General features: G+C 38.1%; 1 protein-coding gene and 1 long non-coding RNA gene across 3 annotated transcripts in view; one reads left to right on the forward strand and one right to left on the reverse strand.

Annotated features, from left to right (window-relative positions):
- LOC124292122 (CWF19-like protein 1) overlaps window positions 1–22,966 on the forward strand; it is a 373,599-nt gene that overhangs the window by 75,802 nt on the left and 274,831 nt on the right. For both annotated transcript variants that reach the window (XM_046729174.1, XM_046729175.1), the window contains exon 5: window positions 5,910–6,127. In XM_046729174.1, the coding sequence (XP_046585130.1) occupies window positions 5,910–6,127 (218 nt within the window). The remainder of the gene's footprint in view (window positions 1–5,909; window positions 6,128–22,966) is intronic.
- LOC124292125 lies at window positions 5,490–14,273 on the reverse strand. Its single transcript, XR_006902364.1, has 3 exons — window positions 13,369–14,273; window positions 11,479–11,490; window positions 5,490–5,502 (listed from the first exon to the last, which is right to left on the reverse strand). It is a non-coding gene; the product is annotated as an uncharacterized LOC124292125 (long non-coding RNA).

The raw sequence follows: 22,966 nt of genomic DNA on the forward strand, positions 1-22,966 counted from the left end.
TGCAGGACACAGATAGAGAGAAGATGAGACTCATTGAGACTGCTGCTAAGCTCATAAAGAGTGACATCAAATGTATGAAAGAGTCCAAAGCTGAATATCCATCATCAGTTGACCTCTCCTCTGTAGACAGAAACGTTGAATACATTCCACAGACACTGCAAACTTTGTTGAGATCCCTGTTCAGCGAGAAAGACCCAAGCATCAAAGTAGGTTCAATAGCCCAAGCTATCATGCAAGCAACTAGACCAAGGGTTCTAATAGCTCCATTACAGATTGGACTCGCTGTACAGCTACATCACCACTTTGCATCTAAGTTTCTGATTGACATGCTTCACAGTTTAGGATTCTGTTCTTCATATTCTGAAGTCCAAAGGTATGAAACAAGCGCTGCAGTCTCTCAAGGAACAGAGGTTTTAGGACTCACTCCTGGGCATTTTCTTCAGTTTATGGCAGACAACGTTGATCATAACATCAGAACACTGGATGGTCACAATACATTCCATGGTATGGGTATCATTGCAGGGATCACACCAGGAATACAGCATCAGAAGCCGGTGCCAAGGATAACAGCAAAAACTGAAGATCTGGTTGTTCTTGGAAATATTGACATTCAGGTGTTTCAAAGTCAATCATATGGGACTGAGGAAATCATGTACAGGGAGCTGAAGATATCTCATGTTGAAGATCCAACCTGGCAACTAGATCTGTTATGCAAACTGTCATGGAAGATGACCGAGCCAGTACCAGGATGGTCTGGTATGATGCAAATGGTGCAGAAAGGGTCATATCCTGGAAAGTCCTCCTTCACTTTCCTGCCAATGATAGACATGAATCCCACTGACCCCACATGTGTCTATTCAACAATGGTGTTTGTATGCAAAGAAGCAAAGAAATATGGAATTGATCCAATACTGACTTTTGATCAACCTTTGTTTTGGAAGGCACAGTTAATCCTTGCCAATGAACCGATGACTAGTGACTTGAGATCAGTTGTGTTGAGACTTGGAGGTTTTCATCTGCAGATGAGTTTCCTTGGTTCCATTGGCCATCTCATGGGGTCTTCAGGACTGAATGAAGTTTTGGAAACTGTTTACTCACCCAATGCCGTTGGACACATGATGACAGGGAAAGCTGTGTCACGGGCAGTTAGAGGACACTTCTTGGTTGACAAGGCCCTTAATGCACTGTTGCTTTCAAAGACTTTCGACACAGATGCTGATGAAACTGAACAAAACGGTGTTTTGAGTGAAAGCATACATTTATTTCACCAACTGCTGAATGGACACATCAGTACACAGGATGTTTGTGAACAGATCATTTTGGACAAACTTCAACAAACACTTGGTCAAGCAAAGTCTGCACTTCTCAAACACCGAACAGCTGCCCTTTGGATCCAATACATGGATATGTTGGATATACTCAGAAAATTCATCAAATCAGAGCGCACTGGAAATTGGCATCTTCATCTACAGTCTGTTGGAGACATGCTACCATATTTTGCTTCGGCAGGCCACAACTTTTACGTCAAGTCAGCTTACATCTACCTTCAAAGCATGCAAAATTTACAGACAGATCACCCAGATGTATACAGATTCTTTGCAACAGGTCATCATGTGCTCAGGAGAAGTGATCGTTATTGGGCCGGCTTGTCTACTGATTTGTGTATTGAACAGGTCCTGATGAGGAGCATCAAGACAACAGGAGGACTGACCCGAGGGCATGGGATGTCACCATCTCAAAGAGCACAATGGTTACTGTCCAGGCCGGCTTGTTCAGATTTGAATGCTGCCATGCAAGAGTTTGCCCAAACAGAATTCACAACCAGTGAGCAACACAAGGAAGTGACAAAAGCAAGACAATTTAGAGATTCCAGGGATGTTAAAACCATACTCACTTTTCTGGAAGACAGGAACCCGTTTCTGGAAGATCAAGCCTTGATAAATATCGCCACTGGTGTAGTTGCCGATTCTAAGGTTAATGTTGAGAATGCAAAAGAACTTGGCAGAAATGTTCTCAAATCGATGGTCAATCAGCAAGTACAAAGCTTTACCTTCAAGAAAGTAAATCAGGCTATCACCCTTGGCACGAAGGCAGTGAAGATTGATGATGAAATGATTCAGGTTGATCCCCAGCTCCTCTTCCAACGCTTCGTCACCGCAGCAGATGGATTGTTTGAGGACATTTCTGACATCTTCACCTACGAGCTTTGCAGCATACCATCATCACTGTTTGACTCATCAGGATTTCTACGAGAAGCACAGAAGCCAGCACTTGCAGATGCAATCTGGAGTTTAACTGTACCAGACAAGAACTTGTTACATGATGATGTTATGAATCATATCTTTGATGGAGGTTCTTTGTTGCAAAGATTGCCATGGTCGCAGGGAGCTTCATTTTCATCTCTTTGCAATTTGTATGTGAAGCATGTGAAGAAATATTCAAATCCCACAGTTGTCTTTGATGGATGTACAGAATCCTCAAGCACAAAAGATCACACACATCTGAGGCGTACTGGTGGCGTTTCCGGACCTGAAGTCAAATTCACGGAAGACATGAATCTAACATCCAAAAAGCAGCAGTTCCTGGCAAACACACAGAACAAGCAACGTTTCATTGATCTCCTTGGCAAGAAGATGGAGGAAGCTGGTATCCGGACATTGCATGCTCCTGGTGATGCTGACCTGTTGATCGTCCAGACGGCTGTAGCCTCAGCATTGGAGAATGTGACTGTCTTACTGGGAGAAGACACTGACCTGCTTGTGCTCCTGCTCTTTTATGCAGACCTCAACTCAAAGAGAATCTACTTCAAGTCAGAGGTTAAACTGGCAACAGACAAACGGAAGCGTATATGGGACATCACAGTGGTAAAGGAGAAACTTGGATTGGAACTGTGTCGCTTCCTTCCATTCATTCATGCCCTCACTGGTTGTGACACAACATCACGCTTCTATGGCATTGGCAAAGGTGCTGCACTGAAGAAACTGGAAACAGACCCCCACTTTAAACACCAGGCTGAAGTGTTTACCGGCAGTTCATCAAAGAAGGAGGTTGTTCAAGCTGGGGAGGAGGCAATTACATGTCTATACAGTGGTTTCCCGGGAGAAAGTTTGAACAAATTGCGATGTAGGAGGTTCCGTGCCAAGGTAATAAAGAGTACCTCCTGTGTTCAAGTACATGTGCTGCCACCTACAACAGCTGCTGCTCAATACCACAGTCAGCGAGTCTACCTCCAGGTTCAACAGTGGATCAGGCCGAACTGTGATTTGGTTCCACAGGACTGGGGTTGGACAACTGTTGAAGGACAACTTCATCCAAATCGGACACACTTGCCAGCGGCCCCAGAACCTCTTCTGAAGGTTATAAGGTGTAACTGCAAGACTGACTGTGACAATAAACGTTGTAGCTGTCGAAAACACGGCTTGCAGTGTTCACCCGGGTGTGGGAACTGTCTGGGTATCAGCTGCTCGAACTCACCAGCAGCTCCTCAAGATGACCTTAATGAGGACCTCTAGATGAGAATTTTTTAAAGTATGTATATAAATATGAAGCAGAAGACCTTTTAATTCGTCAAGTAAAATGTTTTCATTCAATAGAAATATTTAAATAAGTTATCTACGTGTTTTGGGGTCATATATGCCTTAGCCGTGCAATGTCATGAAAATTTTAAGGATGAAATTTTGAGAGTAGGGTGTGTTATGAAAAGCTAAAATTTGGAAATGTTCCCCACCTCTGTGAAAGTTAGACTTTTGATATGTGATGGAGGATACCTTTCTCTAATTAAAATACTTAAAACCATTTCTTTTGCAATTTGTTTGAGGTTGACCCATTTTCAGCCTTAGATTGACGTTTTGATAATAATAGTAATGCACTTGTTGAGCACCTAATGTCCAACCGATGCTGCTCAGTGGCGCTTTTACAGGGTCAGTGGAAATAGGAAGGTTTTCAGTTGTTTCTTGAAAGAGTCTAGTGAAGTGCAGGATCTAAGGTTGATAGGAAGAGAGTTCCAGAGAATAGGAGCGTTGGCTGAGAAGGCTCTGGTCCCCATGGCTGTCTTAGAGTCTGGCGCTGAGAGTTGGCATTTGCTCTGCGATCTGAGAGTTCTGTTTGGTTGGTAGTGATGGATGAGGTCTTTGAGATATTGTGGTGATTGAGGATCGCTCAGGGTGGAGTAGGTGATGGATAGGACTTTGTACTTGATACGTTAATGGATAGGGAGCCAGTGGAGGGACTTCAGTACTGGTGTGATGTGCTGGTGCGGCTTCGTTCTTGTTACGACTCGTGCAGCTCTAGATCTGTTTTGTACCCGTTGGAGTCTGTTGATGGAGGTTGTTCCGGAAATCAGAGAGTTACAGTAGTCAAGCCTGGAGGTAACATAACATCGGATAAGGAGTTTAGTGGTCTCGATGTACAGATAGCGCCTGATCTTCCCAACACGCCGAAGATGTAGTGACGCAGCCCTCGCTGTGGCCAGAGAGTGGGAGTCTGGTGACATGGAACTTGAGAATGTCACGCCAAGATTTTTCACCTGTTGTGATGGAGCAATGGTGTCTCTACCAACTGAGAGTGAGGGATTAGAGATCTTGTTTAGTTGTACCTTGGTGCCAATTATCATGAATTCGGTTTTGTTGTCGTTTAGCTGGAGAAAGTTGGTGGTCATCCAGGTGCGGAGGTCACTGATACACTGCTCTAGAACTGCAACTGATGTGGTGTAGTTCGCTTATTGTGGTTTAAGACAATAAGTATGTGTTTTAGCTCAGTTTTCTAACAAGAGTGAATGATAATTGAAACTGTATTTTCATGACAGGAGGGGTGCAAGTGTTTCATATGCTCCACACTTGTTACCTGCAGCACGTGCATCATGATTTGTTGCGTTTGAGACATGTAATAGGTTAATTTTTTCATTTATTTTCATAATGTTGTTATATGGCAATTTTTAAGATACTGAGAGTAGAAGTATTAGGTGTTGTGATACTTTTTTCCATGTGTATAGATCTGTTCGCAACATCACTCAACAATCAGTTGCTGACTTATATTATAAACAAAAAGTATGGGAACACCCAAAAATTTGTTAGTCATATATAAACTTAAACGTGGTGAGGTCATTTATACTCTAAGGTAAATGCAACTGTAAGGCCAGGGTTAAAGGTTAGCTTACGGGGTATATAAGGGCCTGTAACACTATCAGAAATCACTTGTTTCAAGATAACCTGACCCGTCAGTACCGGGTGTTCTTCCTACCTCTCCCTAGTTAGACATTTATTGTTAAATAGAATGTAGGTTAAGAGAGCAATTAGTGGGTTGGGGGAAATTTATACATACAGTAGGGTTTGTTTTGTAGGAGTTTATTTGTTAAGACTTTCTTTTGGCTTATAAAGATATTCAGGCGTGAGTGTGTGTGAGAAATGGATTTCTCCTGTTAAGTTTGGCTTAGTTTATTTTTTGTTGATCAATAAATTGTATTTATTTGGTAGATTTGAATTGTGTTGTTATTCCAAATGAACCCTTAGCAGTGCCACCAACCGCTAAACAACCATAAAATAAGGTTTATAATAGGTTCCGTTCTCTGAATATTCAGTGAAGATCCTTAAAAATAACACAATGAAAAGTCTACAACAGAGACCGTTTTCAGTATATTGAACCTTGTCAATCACATGAACCTTGTGTCACTGGGCGACCTACCTCAACAGAGGCACCTATTTCTATAATAACTGTTCACCTAATGATGGAATTGGGTGGACTTTGTAACATTAAAAAAATATTTAAAAAAACAAGTCAAATTTTTTTTTTACTGTACTATTACTTTCATCTACCCGTGTGGTCATTTCAGAGAGAATGATCGTCTCATCAAACTGTACTCACTCATGTTGATACTGCAGCACATATTGATGCTTCATATCTTTCTCTGACAGGGAGACGTGGTCGCTATACAGGTAGTTCTGGACTACAGATAGCATACCTGAGTGGAATTGAAACCCAACAACAGACACAAGATGCCTGGCAATTCACCAAAGATGACATCTTAGCCCTCACAGGTCCAGTGGTATCAGACAAGAACTACAGAGGAATTGACATCCTTCTCACTTCGCAGTGGCCCCAAAGTGTACAGAAATATGCTACTCCTCCCCAGGTACAAATTGACAAGTGGTTTGACTGTAGAACAGGGCTACAGATAAGGGGCATACAGGTGTAATGTAATGCAACGATATGCGTCACTGTTTTGCGATTGGCTAAAAACTACACGGTTCCTTTTTATATCCAGTCGGACCAGACATTTCGCTCATCACACGGTCGCACAGTTATTACTCAATTGTCTTCAAATACATTTACACTAAACTAAAATCTCACTTTGTTACTGAGAACTGCGCATACATTATCGCATGCAAGGCAGTAACATATACCATTATAGATTATGTGAAAATGAATTGGGATGAAACGTCATTGAATCGGGTCTAGCATCCAACAAGGAATGTCAAAAATACATAACATGTTTCTTTGGAAAAGGTGGGTCTAAATCGGGATCAGACGCATTTTCGTTGACGAAATTAGTAGAGGAATTATTCAATGAACTATTATGTTTGGTTACGCGACCAGTAGCCACAAGGGTGGGTTCAAGTTACAGACTGAAAAGAGCTGGCAGAAGTTGTACCCATGGTTGGAAATAGTGATGAATCATCCAGACAAACCACACCACCAACTCACTCACATAAAAACATGTCAGTACTCCTTCAAAATTCTCAGCACACCTCCACTTGCAATATGACTCCGATTGAGGTGAAAGTACACCCACACCCCCAAAAGTTATCTGGAGCCCTGAAGAAGTTATTGCTCAGTATCAGATATATCATGCTCAAAGTTGACTTTGCTAATGCCAAAAGTGACTTATACTAACTTTATAAATTGTATTACCTTACATGTACTGACTGAAAGCATGCTTATGTCTTGGTATGCTTTTGCATTAAAATAATATTATAAGATCTGTCATTCATTATTGCAGATCTGTCAACATCAGGGCTCGATTTAAGAGATGTTAACCTACTTGCACCAGGTACAACCTAAGATTAAGAAAATAGTTGCACCAGCCAAATTCCAGTTGCATTGTTTTTATTGCAATATGTAATGAAAGAAATATGCTATTGAATTAGTTGGATGTTTTTAGAAGTTTAGCTGCTCAAAATTGATCTGCACCTGGTATAGTAACCATGTTGCACTTTGTAATATTGGGTTTCACCAGTGCAAGTAACAAAGCACTAAATCGAGCCCTGAACATTGAGGAAATTTAGTTGCTTGCTTCACATTTGTGAATACTTTTGGCCTCTTTTGGCTGTCTTTGTTAGATTTTTAAAGAGTTCACAGCATATTATAGCAGGTTTACTGATTGACCAGAGCTAAATTCAGCAAAGAAAAAAGATAGTTATTACATATTTTTATTAACCTGTCTCCTTAATGTTTGATGGATTGAGGAAAAATATAAAGATGCAACCACACAAAATCATGGACAATTAGGGTATCTACTAACTCTGTATGCTGCATCATGTGTTTGCTTTAATATGAACTTCACAGCTGCCACTATTGGATTTGTCAATCTTATGATTGTGACAGATGTTGGGGATGTTTATACTGTAATTGGGTGATCGTCATAAGTTATTGCAGTGCTATATTTCACTTTAAAGGTCATCTACATTTTGTACTTGTAAAAGGACTTGTAAATAGTTCTTTTAAAGGTATTAGGAGTGTGTTATGGTGATTTCACATTAGTAAGACCAACTGACTAACCAACTGATCTTGTGGTCATGCTCGCTGACATGGTTGACACATGCCATTGTATCCCAACTGCGTAGATCACTGTTGCTAATTTACAGAATGCTGCCATATTTCTGGAAAATTGCTGAGTGTGGACTTAATCAAAAAGCAAAACAAACAAACAAAAGTAAGATAAACTAAATCACTACAACTGTATGTTCACAAAGTTGAGGTTCTCTATTGGTCATGTAAGAATGAAACCTTTCACTTGTCAATGTAGATTTATCTTATCACGTTTTTGTCAATTTTTCATGTATGATTCTTTACGGCTTCAGATAATTTATCAACATCAGGAGTATGTACTCCTTATTGTTTCAATAGGAGTACCGGAAAACCTTTAGAGTACATTTCGAGTACTTAATGGAATTTAATGGCGTATCAGTAATCATGTGTTTCGTTTCATATATGCACCACAACATTGCTACTCTTGTGTAAACAGGTAAGTACACAATAAAACAATATTTTTCAGATAAATACGTCTGTAAATGATTCTAAGACCGTACACCATTGTTGTGATGCGTATGTGGTACGTTTTCTAAATTATTTCCTACCGTATTATGTACATTTTTTATCCGTACATACACCAATATGGCCCTTATCTGGAGCCCTGATTCTTATCTTTTAATCACAAGCTAAATCTTCTGTGTTTTGTAATTCCAAAACAGAGTACGTTTTATCTCCATTTTACCATTATGGCAAAAGTGCTTTTAAAACGGTGCTCTCTTGGAATGTGGAAATACACATAGGTACAAGGTCTGCTTTTCAGAACATTTCGAAATAGGGTCATGGGTAGTTAGTTATACGTGCAACAAATAGTACTGATGTAAAAGATAAAAATATTCATAGTCTTGACAAGTTCAAAATTAGGGTTTAAAACATACAAATTTACAAAAAAGAAATTGACAAGTAACCTCGATGTTTGGACCAACCTTGTCATTTCTTGGAAATTGTCGCAACAGGACATTTCTTGAAAATGAGCATGACATTCCAATTGTGGAAACATTGTATAAGCAGTGAAAAGAATGCTTAATGAATTTGTTCCTTCAACAAACTTTATCAATTAACAATTTGGTTCTTTATTAAAAATGTGTAAGCCTTTTTAATTAGTTAACAATTATCCCAAGTAAAATAATACAAATTCAAAATGAGTGCCTCTCTACCCCAAACTTTTATTGTGGCTGAACTGGAACTACATCAAGGTTACTGTGATTTACTGGGGATGAACCTACTGGTACATCATGATTAGTGGTGTTCCGATGATCGAAAAAATAGAAAATCGGTCAAAAGAAGGAATAAAAATGATTAACAATTGTAAAAAAAATAATTTTGATTAATTGGAATTTTGTTGTTTTTGTATAACACCCTTGAATTAAGTATTTAATTTGATGAATATTCACGAACAAACATGGGCTCAACAGCGTAAAGCTATGCGCACTGTGAAAAATTTACCACTTTTATTGTTTAATTACAATTCCAGTGTCTTACTTGCATGCATGCATTTCATTGCATGACAGAATCAGTTGTAAAAAAACATTAATTAGAAAAAACCTGGGGGAAAACCATTAAAATTGGTGATTACATTAAAAATGTATATATATTTCGATTATAGTCAATAATCGTTCACCACAAGTCCTCCGATAATCGATAGTGGATTGCCATGGGAACCGCTAAATATAACCCATTTTGAGGCCTGCAGACAAGCTGGCATATGATGACACATTTTGTGACAGCGCCCTAACACAATAGTTCATGAAATGGATTTCATTGTGTTCAATAAACTGTTGTGACTTTTAAACTGTTGTAAACTGTTGTGCCTGTGCTGTGACTTTTAGGATGTAAGGACATTTGTGATTTTTTATGGCCTTTGGAAAAAAGCATTTGGTCAGTGAACTTTCGGATCCCCTCCTGACAAATCCTAACACTGGTGGTTGACAGAAATGGTGATAAATTTTGTGCTTGAAAGCTTTGGACAGGTTTCTCCTTTGCCAGCCCTCAACTGTGGAACTCTCTTCCAAAGGAAATCGGGAACACTTCATCGAAAGAAACTTTTAAGTCTCTGCTAAAGACCCATCTTTTCACTGCTGCGTTTCTGTAAAAGTTATATGATCTCTTTCCTTCCCCAATATTGTCACAGCGCCACTGAGCATCTCTATGGTGGATATTAGCACTTTATAAATACATTATTATTATTATTATTATTATTTATTTTTTATTATTATTATTATCTTAAAAATGTGTTCAATCATTATTTTGTCCTTCATAAATTTTCTTATCTTCTGTATTACTTTTATCGTTGTTAATTTCAGTGAGAAAATACGTTTCTCTAACATATTTCAGGTATGCAAGGGATCAGCTGATAGTTTTCCAGTGGTCAAGGTGTAGCTTGTTTGCAAGAAATTCAACGAATAAGTCAATTTGAATAAGAGGTGCAGCTCTGTTTGTAAGCCTCTCAATCAATACATGTCAGTGTTACCATTTCTATCTGTTCTTATAAACCTCCAGTGATGTCACTCTATTGTCTTGCCAGGTTCTCCTTATACAGAGTAAACCTCTACAAGCAGTTTCGCGGACATTCTCAAAGATATCCTGTGGATTTTCTACAGAATTGCCCTCATCCCGGGGATTTTGTGAGGAATAGCCCTTGACTTGGAATTAATATTTGCTTTGAATATTGATCTAACTTTGTCTTGCTTTCACTGAATTTGATCGTAAAATATCACATTATTGAAAATTTCCAATATATAGTGCCGATGCCTGGTTTCGAACCTACAACCCTTCGCTTATTAGGTTGGCGGTTTTATCCACTAGGCTACGAAGGATCGCTGTGAAGAATGAGATTGTCAGCATGAACCATGTGCTCCTCACAAGACGAGTAGTGCGGGCAGCACACGTGCAAGACACGGGTAGCGCGTGCAGAGCACGTGCATTACGCCTGCAAGGCAAGGTGTCGGCTGCCAGTCGCATCCCAGTTAATTTCAACAGTAAATACCAAATATCAAAATTATATCTAAGGATCCCTTGGCCTTGGCCAATTTTCTCTGCAGCGGGCTTACTTTTTCAAACAAAACCTCGGAGTGGGTTTTGATCCTTTACAAATAGATCTGGCATTCCATGCAGTGAAACACTCATTTAAGAGTGAAGTATTGGAAAGAACTGGGTCAGAAATGAAAGACTGATGATGAGCTCTTGCAGTGGCTCTATCCAATGCACTCAGGGTCAGTAATCCATGGATTACCTAACTTTGGTTCATAATCTTACGGTTTGTACAAGAAAGATTGTAATCTTACTTTAACGGCGGCTTAGCTGATTGGCTACTGTGAGAATGCGGAGCCAGTAAAGGGAGGTAATATAATTATCGGGCCAAGCTGTGGATGCATCCAGGGTATAGTGGAGAGTGATCGTAACATATACCCTGGAGAGTATCAAGGATGGGTCTCACCATGGTCAGGCATTATTCAGTCTTGTAACACAATAACTTACAGAAGGGGTCGCCTTGCAAACCGTGCGTTCGAGTTGAGGAAAACACACAAAGTGCAAACCAGGATCCAGGAGAAAGGAATAGACATCTTTCTACAGATCAGGAAGAGCCCCACTGATCCTTGGAGGACAATCGGAATCGAAAAGACCCCGTGATTGGAATACTGGCGATGATATGACAACTGAAACAGGACATAACACTTAAAAATAGTACTGGATACATATATTCTTTTTGACTAGATTTCTATTTTACACAGAGCTGGGCAGGTGATAAGGCAGTAATCAAGTGTGCGCATCTTTAATTAGGATGTTCAACCGTGAAAGTGTCACTAACTTGTTATTATCTGTGTATCTGAGACAGACTATGACTCTTCTGTGTGTTTGTAAACATCACAACGTGTTTTTCTATTTTTAGCATATATTCACTGCAGATTTGACATCCGGGGGCTATTTAGTTATCTGTCAACAAACAGTCCTTACGTGAGCTGCAAACTAACCTTTTCGACAAAAGTAAACCTCTCCTATTTGTATATGCATTTATGTACAACCTATGTCATTTGTTAAGCGGACACGCATCTGCTTGAGGTTAACTCAGTCAGACTGGCAATGCGACTTGTCAATCATGTCCGACCTCGACCTTGAGGTCATGTTTATGCTCTTATCAGCTGGCACACTGACTGCTGTAAGTTTCTACATTGGGTTTGAGAATAGAGCATCAATGCCTCTATTTTGGCTTTTATTTCTGTACATATTTTTGGCTTTCTCTTGTGTTTTCTACCAAACACATGCAGCGCCTGTATGTTCACTACTTTAATTTTCTTTACATGTCTGTTCTGTACCACTTTATAGTTATGTTAAAGAAAAACTCTGTTCCCACTGTTTGAAAGCTGAACCAATATATCATTCACAACCAGCTTTTCCCTTTATATCCTGTATGAACTATCTTACTCTAAATCATGTTAATTTTAAAAAAATATGTTTTTTTGCATCTGACTGTGGATAAAATTAAGAAAATTAGAATGGTTTCAGCTAACTGTAGAGGCCTAGCTGACACTAATAAAAGGAAAGAAGTTATGGATCTATACAGGAAAAAATTATATTCAATAATTTGTTTGCAGGACATCCATGTGGCTAAAGAAGATGTAAATAAAATTTAAAATGAATGGGGTTTGCAAAGTATAATTGCACCCTTTAGATCTAACTGTAGAGGGGTGGCTATACTCTTTAATAATGACATTGATCTTACCATACACAGAACATTAGAGGATGAAAATGGTAATTATGTTATTGCTGATATAACTGTTGACGATAAAAGATTCACCCTTACAAATTTATATGGACCTAACAATGATGACCCAAATTTTTATCTAAAACTTTTCAACAATATTTGTAATTTTGATAATGAATCCATAGCTATTGTAGGGGATTGGAATTTGGTCATTGATCCTTCAGTTGATTTGGAAAATTATAAAAATATCAACAATCCTCAGGCTAGAAATATTGTATTAGACAAAATTGAATCCCTTGATCTTATAGATATTTGGAGAGAACTGAATCCTGATTTAAGAAAGTATACCTGGTGGAGAAAAAGGCCTAGACAACAAGCAAGGTTGGACTTTTTCTTAATTTCACAAGACTTGGTTAATATTTCACTTGATTCTGATATCATACCTGGTTATAAAACAGATCATTCAGCCATTAGCTTTACTTTTTCAAACACTATCAACCAAGAAAGAGGGAGGGGTTATTGGAAATTTAACACTTCCTTACTCTTACATCCTGAATATGCTGATTTAGTAAGATCAATCTTGAGGGATACAATTGAAGAATATTTAGATACTGAACATAATGGTGAAAATGTTGATGATTCGGATATTAAATTGAAGATTGATGATAGCTTATTCTTGGAAACTTTTCTGATGAAAGTAAGAGGAAAATCAATCTCTTTTTCATCTTTTCTCAAAAAGAAAACAATAAATAAGACCAGTGAATTGGAAATTAAAATCAAAGACTGTGAAGATGATATTAGAAAAGATTTCCAAAATATTAATGAATCCCTACTAGCTGACCATACAAAATTAAAATTGGAACTACAACAAATTAAAGAAGAAGAGATAAGAGGAATTCAACTTAGAAACAGAATCTTATGGTATGAAGAAGGAGAAACAGCAACAAAATACTTCTGCCATTTAGAAAATAGAAATTAAAGCAAAGCAATAAATAGAGTTATTACAGATAAGAATGAGGAAATTACTGACAGTAAATCAATATTAAATGAACTGAAAGAATTTTATAAAAAACTTTATTCTTCAGACAAGAATTATAAAAATGATGACCACTTAGACAATGTAATAATTCCAATCTTGAGTGACCAATTTAGAGACAATTTGGAAAAAGAAATAGATATGAATGAAATATCATTTGCAGTAAAAAGTATGAAGAATAACAAAAGTCCTGGAATTGATGGATTTCCTATAGATTTCTTCAAGTACTTTTGGAAAGAACTCAAAATTTGGATTTTTAGATTTATCAATGATGTTTCAAGAAGAAATAAGATGTCTCTTACCATGAAAAGAGGAGTTATCACTTGTATACCTAAAGCTAATAAAGATAGGGCCTTATTAAAGAACTGGAGACCAATTACTTTATTAAATGCTTTGTATAAAATAATTAGTGCATGTATCTCTAACCGGTTAAAAATCACCCTAGACTCTTTGATACATAATAACCAGACTGGATTCATACCGGGTAGAACTCTTAGTGAAAATACAAGGTTATTATATGATCTTATATTTGAAACAAAGAAAAGAGATATTCCTGGTCTGCTGATTTTAATTGACTTCGAAAAAGCTTTTGACACAGTTTCTAAAGAATTTATCAACTCTGTTTTACTAAAATTTGGTTTTGGGCCACAGATTATACGCTGGATTAATTTATTAACTTATGATACAACATCATGTGTTATTCAGAATGGACATCTCTCTGATTTCTTCCGAAATGAGTGGGGTTCCAGGCAAGGTGACCCAATATCACCATATTTGTTTCTTTTTGTAGCTGAAATCCTTGGATGTATGATAAGACAAAATGATGATATAAAGGGTATTGTAATTGATGTTCAGGAATATAAATTAGGACAATATGCTGATGATACTGAATTATTTTTGGATGGTTCAGATGAAAGTTTGTATGCTGCTATTGATGTCATTAATACTTTTTACAATATGTCAGGGTTAAGGATAAATATCGATAAGACTAAAGCAATCTGGATAGGCTCAAATGCAGGTAGCAGAGATATGATTTGTGAAGATTTGAATATAGAATGGCAAAGAAAGGAATTTGAAGTTTTGGGTATTAAATTCACACCTGATTTGAATGACTTATGGGTAATCAACACAAAAAAAAGACTTGAAGAAATTAATAGATTATTGGCAACATTGAGAAAAAGACATCTCACACTGATTGGCAAAATCACTGTAATTAAAACATTGGCTCTTTCAAAACTGGTTCACATTTTCAATTCTTTACCTAATCCACCTGATGAATTTATCACTTCCCTTGTGAGACTATTTTTCAGATTCATTTGGAACGACAAAAATGATAAAATTAAACGGAACACTTTGAAAAAGGATTATACAGAAGGGGGTTTACGCATGATAGATATTAAAACCTTTGTTAATGCCATGAAATTATCTACACTCAGACTCTATTTGAGAAAAACAAATATGAGTAATCCATGCAATTTTCCATTAAATGATATACTAAAACATGGAGCAAATTTTCAGAATATTGTTGAAATTGATAATCCTTTTTGGAAAAATGTTTTATTGGCATGGAAATTATACTGTAATAAGAATACCATAGAAGCAGACAACATTAAAGGAATTTTAGCACAACCTTTATGGCTGAATAATAATTTCAAAAACCCACATCACTTTATCAGGCATTGGGCTAAAAATGGAATTGTAACAATTAAGGACCTTTGTAATGAAGATGGTTTTATGCCTCTTGAAGATCTGAAGTTCAAATTTGATATTAGAGGTACATATATGGATCTTCGATATGTTTTCTATATCATACCTGAATCATGGAAATTGACCATAAAACAATACAGAAATATACATAACAATGGTCTGGATGATAACTTTCTTTATAAAGATTTTATGGATATGAAAAAAGGTTCAAGATTATTTTATGATAAACTCTTATCTGACAATATTAAACCTCATATTTGCCTAAAATGGGAAAACTTATTTTACGATATTGATTTTGATTGGCATATGATTTTTAATATTTGCAGAAGGAATATGAAAGATGTAAAACTTTTAGACTTTCAATTTAAATTTTTGCACAGAATTATTTATACAAAAAAAGAACTTATGAAAATGAAACTGGTTGACAATGCAGTATGTAGCCTTTGTAATGTTGATAGTGAAACTTTATGTCATGTATATAGGGAATGTGTTGTAACCCAAACCTTCTGGAAGGAACTTGAAAACTGGATAATCCAAAATATACAGAAATTTGAAATAACAAAGACCTTGGTTTGGTTTGGAATTTTGGGTAATAAGCCATTACTAAATCATATAATCTTATCTGCTAAAAAATATATATATACTTGCACTTTGAAGAAAATAATTCCAAAAGTTAATAATTGTTTAAAAATTTTGAAAGACATTTATACGGTTGAAAATTTCATATCCAGAAGGAACAATAAATTAGATCAATTTTCAGACAAATAATTTCCTTTATTCTCAATATTTAATTTCTGACGTAATCTTTAATGAAAGGGGAATAATTGTTACTGGAGTATATTCTCTCTATGCTATCAGTTGACCTAACATTTTTGTTGAACCCAATGAACTTTGATCATGTATTTATGCATTTATTGCTTTACCTTATATGCTTGTACTCAATTATGGGAACAAATAAAAAGATTTTTAAAAAAACCAAAAAAAACTTACAGAAGTCTCAGTACTATTCATGTAACGGGAATGTATATTGAAACATATATTTAACCCAGATTTAATGTAAATATACATCTTAGAAATCATCAGCTTTTGAGGAGGTTACCAATATTTGAAGACTGTGCCAAAGTAGTGTTTATTAAGATGGTGGTTTCGGACAAATTGTTCAAAGTTTGTTGATGCTTATTTGTAAAATTAGCGTAAATTCATATTAAATTGCACACTGGTTTGCAGGAGGTGAAAGCTTCAGGACATTTCCATGTGTGTTTTCCTAAACTTTTGTTATGACTTTTACCAAATTTTGAAGCAACTTTGATATATTTTTTATGACACTAGATAAGTTTCTCAGAAAAGGAAATAGATCAAAATTAGTGTTATGTCCCTTAGGGATATGGTCAGATCTAATAAAACAAAGACTATCATTGTTTAAGAAGCCATAAAGTCAATATGTAATTGTATTGACAAAAAGCTTTGAACTTAGAATATATTATTTACACCTTATTTACATTAGTAGTTAGTAGGGACGGTGGGGTAGTCTAGTGGTTAAAGCGTTGGCTCGTCACGCCAAAGACCCGGGTTCGAATCCCCACATGGGTACAATGAGTGAAGCCCATTTCTGGTGTCCCCCGCCGTGATATTGCTGGAATATTGCTAAAAGCGGCGTAAAACCAAACTCAGCCAGTCAGTAGTAGTTAGTAGTTAAGTATCCTCTGAAGAAAAAGACGTATATTTGTATTTTGTGTAACATTTTATTTCAATCCATGTTTACATGTTTGGACAACTGTGGATCCTCAGTTCAAAGATTTTGCATCACAGGTTTCCTATTTCTGGAAGATGTGTTCAGTGTACAGGTGCAGACTGTATCTTGGATCTTCTTTGTGTTCTGGTGCTGTGACATACTTATACATAAATGCTGGCAGTTCATGAAGTCCAGTATTGTGGAATTTGTAAATTAGGACTCCACAACAAAGTACAAATAGAAAAATAAATTGGAAATGATGATTAAAAATGGATTTCCTTATATTCAGTGTCATTTTAGGATGGTGTACAGATTTTGAAGAGATAAATTTTACTGAGAATTGCCGCAGATTAGCTGCTGCATATTTTCTTCTGGGTGTGTCTAGATACATCCATGGAAACATACTGTATACAAGCCTAATCACCTTGTCCAGATTCCCAAATAAGATTAAATAGGTTATGCTGTGACTGATTTGTTTACATTGATATGTACATTACATGATGCCATTGTGATTAGTCAGTGGTTGTCCCCCTAACGTCAAAAACAAAGTGAGCGGGGCTTATCGGCCGGGACTGGATCTGTCTATTGGCCTATCACTTGAATAATCTGAACAAAACTCAGCCAGGTGCACCTACGCCGATAAAATTGCAGCCCTGGAAATGCTTTCTTTCTGGACACCATGACGCTGATGTTTGATCATTAGGTATTTGTGGCAGAGATTCAATGGCCTGCAGCTTCAGGGTCTATCTCTTTAAATATCCAGATCGTCTCTGATGCTCGGCGCAACAGTTCAAAGACACATGATATACAGCTGACAACAGAGATTTACCATTGAAATCTTCTTCACTGGACAAGGTTTTCCAGAGATTCGCTGTAAAAGTGCCAGAGCACCTGACAATAAAGGAGAAAAGAGTTTGACTAGTCTGTCCCGATAATCAACAACATTCAAGGGCTAAATGAGACTGATGCAGCTGAATACCCAACCTTAGTTAAATCATAGATTACTGGTGACATATTCCAGGTACTACATGGGTACATGGATAGAATGACCAAAGTTTTCTTTGATTAACAAGCTTTGTTGGTGAACCTCTCAGCACAGTTCACACTCTTAAGAAGGGATCGTCACCTCCATCAGCTATGATCAGTGATGTCTAAGTGTCTTTTTGTCAACATTTTCAGTAAATTGGGAGATCATAACGACTGACCAGTGGATCGTTAAGGTCACCAGCACAATCCAAGCTGCAGACTCTGTCAAGAATCTTGGAGTTCACATTGAGAGCACTCTCTCAATGGAAAAGCAGGTAAATGCCATCAGTAAATCCTGTTTCTACCAAATTAGGAACCTTGGAGCAATCAGACCATACATAACAGAGGACTGCTGTAGAACATCGGTGCAATCTCGTGTAACATCTTGTCTGGACTATGGACACGCCCTCCTGTGTGGACTGCTCCAGTCTCTCATATCTCGGCTTCAGAGAGTGCAGAACAGTGCGGCTCGACTGATAACAAGGTCCCGTAAGCGTGACCACATAACTCCAATTCTGATGGACTTACATTGGTTGCCTGTGCACCTCTGATGTCAGCACAAGGTGCTCATATATGCTTACAAGGCGCTGCATGACACAGCTCCATGTTGCCTCCATGAACTCGTAATCCCATACCGATCGACATAATCCGTCCGGTCCCAAACAGCTTCACTCATCACTGTACCAAAAACAAGAACTTTGAAATATGGTGACAGATGCTTCAGCCAATTAGCAGCAATAATCTGGAACATTCTTCCTGCCACAATCAGACTCAGAACACTGTTAAGTGACTTAGAGTGGTTTTATGATATGTTAAGCCATATAGGGGGGCTATTAAAGTTCGCATATTATTATTATAAAAGAGATAACAACTTTCAGTGGCGGTGACAGCGATAAACAAGCTCTTAGACAAGGTCCTAGGACTTACTCTCGTTATGTTTTTTATGTAGCTTATCTTTATGAAAACAGATTCTGGTATGATAGACCTCTAAAACATTCAACCCGTGAAGGTCTGGGTTAGAATGTACCTTCAGTAACCCATGCTTGTCGTAAGAGGCGACTAACGGGATCGGGTGGTCAGGCTCGCTGGCTTGGTTGACACATGTCATCGGTTCCCAATTGCGCAGATCGATGCTCATGCTGTTGATCACTGGATTGTCTGGTCCAGACTTGATTATTTACAGACTGCCGCCATATAGCTGGAATATTGCTGAGTGTGGTGTAAAACTAAACTCACTCACTCACTCTACAACATCCAGCGTGTTATTGGAGTGCACCTTAGTGCACATGCTCAAAAAAATGCATCAAAACGCATATAAAATTTACTGAGAGTGACAATAACAACCCAAAATTCCTTTTGATTATTATTGGAAACAAGCCTATTCATTTGAATTTGACAGGGTATATGCCTGTTTTGAGAAGTACCTGGGGCATCTTCGCTTAAAAAATGGAAGCATGTGAACTTTTTGGATGTCTTACTTGGACATTGTGGAGATCTTACTCAGTCTGTGCATCAAGAGAAAGCAGCCAAGCAATGATTCCATGGTGTTTTACCTATGATCGCTCAAATTACCGAAGATATCTACCTCGGTACCAGGAGAACATGCTGAGCCTGCCTAACCATCACCCTGATGTATATAATCACCTCAAAAGCGGCCTTTTCTCTGTCCAGATTGGATCTCAAAACACATTTGGGGGAAGACCCATGGATCAGGCAATAGAAATGACAGTGAACAAGGATACCCAAACACCTAGAGGTACTAAAGGCTTCACCACACGATCCACAGCAGTTGCTAGAGATTACATAACAGATGAATGCAGGAGTGCATGCAATCAACAGCTTAAAGGAAATGTTGAAAACAGCCAGTGGAACGTTTACCCATCCCGATTTAATAAAGAGCTGAATTCTTCTGTTCTTCAAATCTTCCATAATCATTGGATTAATTCTTTCACCTTAGATATGCAAAAACTGTGTTGTTTGTCAACTGGTCTAGCAGCTGCTTCATCTGTTGTTACAGACCGTTTGCAGGCACCTGCTGAAGGCGAGAAGACTTCAAAGAAATTTGCTGAGAACAGATTATCTGAAAACCCAGTGCAGAAGTTTCAGGACACTTTGCCGAAGCTGAAGTTGAAAACATTTTCAGACCGAAGGAAAACAACTACAATCACGGCAAGAAACAAGACGTTGGTACTTACAGCAGAATGGAATCTTTTCACACAAATGGTGGTTTTAGCTGAGGGGAGAAAGCTATCCATGAGCGATGTCCTTCTGCATCCCTTAGGTCCACTCCCATGGTCCATCGGCAATATCTGACTGATCGCTCAGGAAGACCAGTGCTTGCAAATCATCTCAAGAAAATGGGCGCACCAGCACAAATCATTCCAGATAACTCTGCCTGCATGATAGATGGAAAGAGTCTCAAACAGAAAGTGAACAGCCAGATCTTGCTCATACAATTTTCAGAAGGATCATGGTTGAAGGTAACAATAGTGTGAGAATTGATGTCATCTTCAATGTCTATTTTGAAGAGTGCAGAAAGAAATGATGAGGTGTGCATCAAGTGCGACACATTTCATGAACATCTTGTCAAACCACAAAATACAGCAGTGGAAGAAGTTTCTATTCGGGTCAAGAAACCAAACCAGCCTGATAATGTTCCTGTGCCGGGAATGGGAAAGTGAAAGGTTCAGACTGCAGTTGAATGGTAAGACATTGTACCCCGCATTTGAGCAAGAGTGTTACAAGATCACTGAAAGCAGTGTACAAATGTCGAGTCATTGACATGCAACCACGAGGAGGCAGATGCCAGTATTATACTCCGTGCCAAACATGCAGCTGCTGCAGGGTATCGTGCAGTTGTTGTCTCTGAAGACACAGATGTTTTGCTGCTTTGTCTTGCCAACTACAACACCATGGAGACTGAGTTGTTTTCAAAACATGGTAGCCAAAGCTATACCACATAGTTTGATGTAAGAAAACTTCGTTCAGTTGATGGGATGGAATTTAAATTGACACTACCAAGTCACTACCATCTACAGGCTGCAATACAGTAAGTGCTTCAGGCCTTTAAGATCCTCAAAGGTTCAAACCGGTTTCAAAAGGCTTTTTTGAACTTGAGGAACAGTTAGTTGTCTCTGAACAACTTTTGTCTGATCTTGAAGCTTTCACCTGTGTCCTTTATGGCTCCAAAGATATCACGAGTGTCAATGATTTGAGGTACATCATGGTCTGTGCTAGAAGAGGCGAGTTAGAATCAACACAGCTTCCTCCTTGTAGAGATGCACCTTTCTCATGCCAACTACCAGGCATTCATCTGGAAACAGTGTCTGAATCCCACACCAAGTGTTCCTGACCCTAATGAGTATAGCTGGAAGTCAACTGATGAAGGGTACCTCACTGGTGATTGGATGAAGTGCTTTCCTGCTCCGAAAACAGTGCTTGAATTGCTGTCCTGTTCTTGTTAATGCGCCAGCACGCCATCAAAATGCAGCTGTATGATAAAAGGTTTGAAATGCACTGTTATGTGTTATAGATTTTCAGCTAAATGAACTGACACATGTCTCGTCTCATTATATTTTTCTTACCTGACTAAACAAAAACAAAATAATCTTTTGCACTATTCTAAATGTCTTTAGTTGAGTATTCAACATAAATATTACCATATTCTGTGATGGAAAGGCAAACATGTTCCTCTCGGATTTACACCAAAAAAAGATATCACTATTTCACAGCCCATTTCAAGAAAACGCTGAAATTCACATATACTTATCACACTGCAAACATAGCATATGACGTTATGCTATAATAAAACCACCATTTCAATTATAGTCCCACTGAGTGGTGCCAATGACCCCTATTTCAGGGGTGTGGCCCATGGACTAAGGGTTCTTCTCTGGTATTTTTAGTTCCTAAGAAGGATTCAACTGAACTCAGAATGATCATTGATCTGAAGATCTTCAATTGTGAATACCTGAGATGACAACCCGAGTTTCAGATGGAGTCCATACGGAATCTCAGACAGACGATTTTCACAGGGGACTCTATTATCTCCATAGATCTACAGGAAGCATATCAGGGGTGGAAATAACTTTAAAATTGATAGTATACTCCGGTACAGTGGCACATGTAAAGTCTCTTGCCCTGATAATTTTTCCACTATACCGACCGTTTTCTTGCTGATTTTTTAAATAAACAACATAATTAACATTGGAAAGTCAACTGGACACCGGTACAGTGTGATATACAAATTTGCTTGCCCGACAGAAAAAAACAGTGGACACGGACTTCGGGCAATGGGTTATTTCCACACCTGCATATCTTCATACATCTATCTATCCAGACTCTTAAGAAATATCTATGAATTGCTGTCAACAGGAGACTATTCCAGTCCTGAGTTTTACCATTCAGATTGTCAGTAGCTCCGTGCATATTTACGATGATAAGTGCTCTGATTCTGGTGTACCTCCATCTACAGGATTCATGAATATATTGATGATTTCCTGTCTCCAAATGTAGACATAGAGGTTTCTTTAGATGACTCATTCTATCTGAGAGATTTATTTGGGGTTCCAAGTGCACAATGAAAAATGGGAACTGCCACCCAAGAAGGTGCAGAAGTACACAGGGGCCATATTCGACAGTCATCAAGGTAACGTTTATCCCCTGTTGGAAGGCTATCACTCTATCACAATGAGGATATCACAGTTCCAGAAATCTCCACACACTCTCAGACAAGGGATGTCGCTATTCAGAAAGCTTATATCTATGTAGGATCTCTAATTTAGAGAACGTCTGCATCTGAGATACCTTCAGAATTGGATAAATCATCATCGAGGTCAACAGCTAGACACATAACGCTTACAGACCTAGTGTTCAAGGACGTCGCCTTGTGGATTAACCCTGAAAACATCTTAAACGAGATGTCAATCTTTTCACGGATACCTCACTCACAGGCTGGGGA

The sequence above is a fragment of the Haliotis rubra genome, unplaced genomic scaffold (genome assembly GCF_003918875.1).
Source record: "Haliotis rubra isolate DU_JTF1 unplaced genomic scaffold, ASM391887v1 Scf509, whole genome shotgun sequence".
In the NCBI taxonomy this organism is placed as follows: domain Eukaryota; kingdom Metazoa; phylum Mollusca; class Gastropoda; order Lepetellida; family Haliotidae; genus Haliotis; species Haliotis rubra.